This window comes from Entamoeba histolytica, genomic scaffold (assembly GCF_000208925.1).
Source record: "Entamoeba histolytica HM-1:IMSS scf_1104750516965 genomic scaffold, whole genome shotgun sequence".
Taxonomy (NCBI): Eukaryota; Evosea; order Mastigamoebida; family Endamoebidae; genus Entamoeba; species Entamoeba histolytica.
Genome location: NW_001915035.1, coordinates 26,934 through 34,781, shown reverse-complemented (window position 1 = coordinate 34,781; position 7,848 = coordinate 26,934). Strand labels below are relative to the sequence as shown.

At 22.5% G+C, this 7,848-nt stretch overlaps 3 protein-coding genes across 3 annotated transcripts, besides 1 other annotated feature; all 3 read right to left on the bottom strand.

The window, feature by feature from the left end:
* Positions 1-2,522: 2,522 nt before the first annotated feature.
* Positions 2,523-2,978: a repeat region.
* Positions 2,979-3,057: 79 nt separating this feature from the next.
* Positions 3,058-5,103, bottom strand: EHI_044370 (uncharacterized protein; the record flags this gene model as incomplete). Its single annotated transcript, XM_647289.1, has 1 exon — positions 3,058-5,103. One exon carries the CDS (start codon positions 5,101-5,103, stop codon positions 3,058-3,060), a length of 2,046 nt encoding a protein of 681 aa, XP_652381.1.
* A 1,136-nt stretch (positions 5,104-6,239) lies between these two features.
* On the bottom strand, positions 6,240-7,085 carry EHI_044360 (uncharacterized protein; the record flags this gene model as incomplete). Its single annotated transcript, XM_647290.1, has 2 exons — positions 6,240-6,770; positions 6,828-7,085. 2 exons carry the CDS (start codon positions 7,083-7,085, stop codon positions 6,240-6,242), a joined length of 789 nt encoding a protein of 262 aa, XP_652382.1.
* Positions 7,086-7,336: 251 nt separating this feature from the next.
* EHI_044350 (uncharacterized protein) lies at positions 7,337-7,750 on the bottom strand (the record flags this gene model as incomplete). The annotated part of the gene is made up of 2 exons (XM_647291.2): positions 7,337-7,437; positions 7,489-7,750. The coding sequence occupies 2 exons, from the start codon at positions 7,748-7,750 to the stop codon at positions 7,337-7,339; spliced, it is 363 nt and encodes a 120-aa protein (XP_652383.2).
* Positions 7,751-7,848: the final 98 nt, after the last annotated feature.

Below are 7,848 nucleotides of genomic sequence, written 5' to 3'. Positions count from 1 at the left end.
TTCATAAAATAAAAATTAATTTAAAGTCATTTGAAATATTTTTTTGTGAAAAAAGGGGGTAAGAAGGGAATTACAGAGACTGTTAAACTCTAAGAGAATGAAAACATTGTGATGAAATAAATGTGTTATTTTAATCAACAAACAAAAATAATTTTTAATAAAGAAGAATTAATGTGACTAAATTATTTTTTTACATTTTTATTTGTTAACAATCGTAAACAATATTTGAAGTTTTTTTATCGAAAATTAATTTTTATTTATGACAAATTTTTACATAAGGAAATAAAATCAATACAAGTAAGTTTATTATTTTCAATAAAACAAAAGTAACAACTTATATTATATTTATATCGCAAAATATAATAACTTGTAAGTATTTTTATCAAAATATAAAACAAACATCACTGAATATATTGTCTGAATATATTTAAAGAAAAACAAGCAATTGATAAAACATAAATGAGTTTACAAAAACAAACCAAATTACTTTTAATTGGTGAAACAGGAAATGGAAAAAGTTCACTTGGTAATTTCATTTTAAAGGAGAAATATGTTTTTAAAGTTAGTGATAATCAAAAATCAGAAACAAAATAACCTCTTAAATGTTTTGGAAAAGGAGATAGAAGTGATGTAATTGTTATTGACACACCTGGTCTTCATGATAGTGAAAAAAAAGAAAATAAAAATTTAGATAATGAACATATTCAAAACATTGTAAATTGTATAAAAACAATGGACTACAAGGAATTATATTAACAATTGACATTAATAAAGAAAGATTTTCTGCTATTATTAAATTCATTGTTAAAGTTATTTCCGATGTTTTCACAATAAAAGACATTTGGAAACATGTTTGTATTGTATGGACTAAATGTCCTAACTCCTTCGGAAAAGAAGAAAAAGGTAAATTTGAGAAAAAGCAATTCAAAGAATAAATAATTTCATTTATAAATCAAATAAATAAAACAAATGAAAACATTGATATTCCAATTTATTTTGTGTATTCACAACCAGATGAAGATAATCGTAAAAATGAAAGAACAAATGTTGCAATCAACAAAATGATAGAATGGGCAGGAGGATTAGAATTAATTGATGAAAAGGAAGTTAAGAAATTAATCAGTGAATATAAAGACTTTGAATATGAAGAAAAAGAAGAAAAAGAAGAAAAAGAAGAAAAAGGTAAAACAATAAAAGAAACAAAGCCTGATATAACATATGAAATAAAGAAATACAGAAGAATTAATAAAATAAAGAAAAATGGAAAAGTTATTAATGGAGAATGGATTGAAGTTAGTAGTAGAAATGAAACAAAAAAAAACAAAAGTAATGAAGGTTCATCATTTTGTGTTGTGATGTAATTGAAGAAATGATAATAATTCAATAAATGGTTATTTGAAATAAACTTGTTAGAACTAATAGAAAAATTAAATAATTTAAGTTTCATCAATGTTTAATTAAAAAGAAAAAAATGAAGAAATAAAATAAAGAATGGAGTGAAATAACCAAATAAAATATAAACAAAGATAAATGAAATGAAATAAACTAATTTAATAATCAAATGAAATAAACAATAGTGAAATAAATATAATTTAATATTTTATTTTATAATAATGATATTTTATGAAGAATATCAAAACACACAATTAAAATATTCATTAATCATACAATTAACATAAATAAATGCATAAACAATAAAAAATAACAAATAAATAACAAATGAAATAAAATCAATAATTAACAATTATTTGATTTAAATTTCTATTATAATTCTTATAATATATTAATATGAAATAAATTAACAATTATACCGTTTTTTAATGATGTAAATAAACATATTTCATAATATTCTTTGTTGATAAACTTTATACACTAGAAAGAAGAAAAATCATACGTAAATAACAATCAGAATAAATATAAAGTAACATTAAAGATATATCTTCTTTTATTCAAACAATATGAATCAATATAAAAATAAAATGTTATCAAGAGATCTTTAAAACATATAATGAAAATACAAATTAAAGTATAAGACATACAAATAATATGAATATATTAAATAGAAAATATAATAAGTATTATTTGTTATGATAAAAACATTTATATAATAAATAAAAAAAATAGATATTGTTTGAATATAAATATTATTTTAATATTAAAATAACATTTCAAATCATCTAAATATCATTCTAAATAATAACACTATCTTTAATTTAATTTTAAACGTAAAATAAATTGTTTTAATTGTTTTTCAATCAAAATAAGTATTTATTTGAGATAATAATTACAAACGAACTATAATAATAACAAACAAGAATAAATAAGAATATAATACTTATAATAATATTAATAAGAAATAAGAAAAAATGAATAAATAAACAATTTATTTGTATCATTTCATTGAATTAATTCATTATAAATAAATTGAATAGGATAATATAAATCAGAATAAGAATCAAACAATTAAAGAAATGATAAAATACATCATCATATTTATGTTATTTCTTATTCTTTATTTCTTAAGATCATTTTCCATTGCAATAAATACAACAAATTTTAATGTCATGATTATTGTGTAATATCAATGTGTATTGTAAAGAAAAACAAACAAGATATAAATATTCAACATCATACAATAAAAAAGAAGTGTCAATAGCAATAAATAGCATAACAATAAAAATGATAATGTTAAATGAAATAACAATGAAAAAAGGATTAAAAGAAGAAAGACACAAAGAAAAACAAATAAGAAACAAGATAAATACAATAATAATAATTATTATTATACAAATAACACTAAATAAATAACAATAAATGATATACAAGAAATAATAAAAAGAATAACAAGGGAATCGAATGAAGGAAAATATGAAGAAATACCCAAGAAGTAATAAAATAAAAGAAAAAGATGATATGATAATCAACAAGAAGGATATTCAATCAAAAAGAAGAAAATAAATGAAAAAACTAAAGAAGAAAGGATTTCTCTCAACACTTAATTTATTGCTTAATTATATGAAATAAAAATAAGGTTTTTCTTTTCAATTTTTAATTCAATTACCATTTCTTATAGCTGAAAAGTGGAACAAGACCTTGATATTGTAAAACGGTCATAATGTATACACCTGCATGTTCATATACATCAGGCATTGATGCCATAACAGGATCTCCACTTATTCCATCAACAGCTTCACCACAAGGAATAAAATCAGGTCCAGTATGATCAATCATCCATTGGAGTCTATTAGCTGTTAAAGACTTATGTCCATCAATCTCATCAGCTAACATTTCAGCCCAACTCATAAACATAGTAGTTATACCCCATGGTGGACTAGCCTCTCCAGCTTCTTTACCAGCTGGATTAAATTTAGACATAAAGAAATAAGGGTCATTATAATAACGTGCAATACCATATGATAATTTAGTTAAATCACTTCTAATCTTATTTAAGTGTTTTTTAATTCGTTCTTGATTAACTACAATACCACTGAATAACATAGTTGCAGTAGACCCATCAATTACTACTTTTTGTTCTTTACTATCAGACCAAATTGCTTGTACATAATATTGACCTTCTTCATTCCAGAAATATTGATCAAATGAATTGCTAATTTCTTCTGCTCTATTTCTTAAATCATCTGCTCTATTAAGGTCTTTATAAATAAGTTCTTCAATCATAGCAGCACATAATAATCCATGATGTCCTTGAATTTGAGTAAATGCATAATATTGTGTAGGTAATGAATTTCCAGTCCAACCGTCACTACTTTCTTCCCAAATAGAATAATCAGGTTTAATTAAATTATGATAATCCCTTTGCATTAAGAAATCTTCAAGAGTTCTAATTCTTGCTTTAACTGAGTCACTAAGTAAAAGATCAGTTTTTTTTGTTTGAGTATAATAATAGTAATAAGCTGTCAAAGCAACTCCAACTGAATCATATTGTGGTTCAACAAAATCACTTATTTTGCCAGTGTACCAATCATAACAAGTTGGGAAAAATCCTCCATCTCTTAATTCAGAAGTAGATAACCATTTAAGGAATTTTTCTGCTCCTTCAGTTTCTCCAAGAGCCAACATAATAATTGAAGCAAAAGTAGCATCTCTAGACCAAACTTTATAATAATATAATGGATGATATGATGCAACAAGGGTACCAAGAGTTGGGTTTTGAGAATAAAGAAGAGTAAATACACTTGAATACCACATCTTTTTTTCAGCCTCATTTTTGAAGGATGGTAATTTATAATGAGAGAATTTCTCATCAGAATATGATTTTAATTCTTGATAATATGATTCCCATGATTTATTAATAATTTCTTTTGATATTTCTTCTGCTTCAGAAATACTATTAGCGAGAGCCCTATATGCAAGAATTGAAACAGTACTACCTGCATTAATAATAACCTCTTTTTGAAGAGCACCAATCATTGATTTAGATGTTTTTGAAGAGACACCATCAAGTCTTCCATTGCTGTTGAAATAGTCTACTGGAGTATATCCTGTAGAATCACCAAAAGAAATTGTATCTGTACCTACAAGTCCAAAAACGACTATAGTATTTTGATAATTAGTATAATCATTTTTATAGTCAAAGTATAATGCTTTGGTTGAATCAATTGATCCTCCAATAACATTATTTTCAACACTTGAAGAATTAACATAATCAAATAAGTTAAATTTTAGTGGAGAATTACCAGTATTAGTTATATCATATTTTTCAAGAACTATGTGTTTATTTGGAACTACCATATATCTTTTAGTAATAGATGCATCTATTTGAAGAGAATTTAAAGCATAGTATTTAATATTAAATAAATATTCTCCTGGATACTCAATACTATTTGATCCAACAAATTGGAATGGATTTGAAAATTTCTTTCCATTAACTTGAAATGCAAATCCATCGCCTTGAATAAGGTTTTGAGTATAACCATTTCCATTCCATCTTAATTGACAAAGACCAGATGGTCTACTTCCTTTAAAATTAGCGCTATCAACATTTGCACACCACGTTGTAATCATATCTTTAAAATTAGTTAATCCATATGATGGATTAGGTCTCCATGCAAAAGCAAGGGCAATAAGAAGAAATATAAGCATCTGAATTTATAAGTTGATTTTTATGTTTAAATAAGCACAAAAAAAAACAAGTTGTTCCAATTATTTTCTTTAATGAAGAGTCAAGTATAATTGAAATATTATTCTAATATTAAATATGTTTAATTTATATACTTTTATGAAGAGTTTTCTATAAAATTCTAATATATTCTATCTCTGAACAAATATTGAATTTTCTTGAAAATTTTATACTTTCAATGTTAATTCTTGTAATGAATCTTGTTTTTAGAATTGATATTCATATGATGATATATAACACACTAAAGTTGTTATTCTTTTTTCTTATAAACAAATTATAATTTCAATTTATTCCATGATATTATTTGACATATTGGTATTAGTAATATAAATATTCTTTCATCTAAATACGCCTTCTTCAAGTAAAATTATTTACTAGTTATAACCAATTGACGTCAATGAAATGAAGAATAAAAATACAATTATTTCAAATAAAAATTCACACAAAAATATTAATATTCTATAATACTTTGTTATTATATAAAATAGTAAATTTGTAAAATATATTTTATAAAGAACAATTATTTTTTATTAATGATTTTAATGATTTTATTAATTCTTACTTATTTCTAAAATACAAATTTAACTGGAATATAGTTGAAGAAAATATAAAAGAAGAATAAAAATCTTCACAATAATTAAAAATAAATTTTTTAAATAAGTATGAAGAAATTTATTTTTTCAAAGCACAATTAAATTACAAAAATTACTATTGAGTGAGTTATTAATTACTCTTTAGTGTTTTAATGGTGATAAACGAAATAAAGTGTAGAAATTACAAACTATACAAATTAATTTTTCAAACAAGTAAATGATTATTTTAAAAGGGTATTATTAAAAAAACGTTTAATTAAATAAAAAAAATAACATTCACTACTATGAAAAGAGTAAAGAAGAGAATATGATTAAGTTCATTTCAAAAAAAGGTAAAGAGAAGGTATTAAAATAATAAAATAAAAAGTGTTATTTAAAAAGGAATTAAATTAGTTGACAAAAACTTAATTCAATAAATACCTGATGAATTTGAATATTTTATATGAAAGAAAATGATAATTAAAAAAGAAGATTAACACAAAATGCATTTAAATTTGTTTTCAGAATTAATCAGTCTTTGGTTTAGCAAATACAGCTGGACCAATACTTTGAACAGCTAACATGAAGTGCATCACAAACCAAAGAAGAACTAAAAGAATGAATACAACAAAAAGAATAGAAAGAGTAGCTGTATTATACCAAGTAGCTGAAGTGATAGTATCTTTTTCAACTAAGTGAAGAGAGCCATAGAAAGCGACATTAGTATATTGAGAAGTTTGATTAAAATAATTTTTAATAATTTGATCATTTAATTTTAAACGATCAAATGAGCCAACATTTCTAAATGCAATAACAACAAGAGCAGATTTACTAATAGAAGTAAAATCATCTTGATTAAGTATTTTAACTGTAGCATAATTTTGAGCAAAATTAAATAATGAAGTATCAGTTAAAGTAGCAGAGTCAGTATAAAGATAAACGTTTCTATTATGAATTTTATTATTTGTAATAGTTAATTCTAAATTACTTAAAACATCAACAAAAGAAATTTTAGTAGTTTCAGCTTCAAATGAAGAAAGAGAATTTAAAGTATAATTCTAATTTAAATAAGAAACAATATATTTATAAAAATTAAAGAATAAAATACAACAAACTCTAAGTGTAGTATAACCATTATATTTAGTAAATTCTTCAAAATCAAATGTGTTAATATTATAATCTATGAAGAGTACAACGTGATCAACATTACTTTCAATACTTTTTTGAATATCTAAATTTAATGTTTTTAAATCTAATGTTTTATTTGCTCCAGTATGTGAAAATGTAAAACTATTGGAAAATCCAATAACAGGAGCTACTTGTGGCTCTTTAGCAACAACAAAAACAATGAAGAGGGTAATAAATAAAGTCATCTAAATTATTTAAATAAAAGTTCTTTTTTGTTTTTTCAATTTTTGGTTGGTTTTTGTGCTTTTAAATTATTTTTTTTTTTTAATTTGTAAATGTTTTATGTAATTTTAATTTATTTAAAATTCTTTTTTTCTTATAAAAAATAATAAATTTATAATATAATTATTCATTTAATTCTTTTAATTTGTGTTGTTTAAAGTACTTCTTTTTAGTTTAACCAAAGAATTAATAAAGAAATAAGAGAAAAAGAAAGTTAAACCATTCTAACAAATTTTGGAACTAATGAAAATTTGAAGAAATTAGATGAGTATTGTTGTAATGAAGTCATACGTAATCGTGCAGGTTTATTAAACACTAAATTGTTATTTTATTATTTGTTATTAATATCAAAATAATATAACAAACAAAGTAGTTCTACAATATCTTGAATAAATACTTCGTTTAATGAAAAATAATTTGTTTGATCAAGATCATCTACATCTATAATATCTAATTTTTCATAAGAAGAATTTAAATGTGAAGAACGTTTTACTTTTAATATAAATTCTAATAAATGAATTGAAGAAAGAGAAGAAGTTAAAGAATATATTGTTGTTCTTTTACAAAGAGTAAATAATGAAGTCCAATCTTTCTTATAATGAGAATAATTTATTGTTGGAATATCCATTGGGTTAATAATAATTAAATTATCAATATGAATAGAATCATTAATTAATGTACTCCATAATGAATATGATTTAAAAAGGAATAATAATGTATCAGATG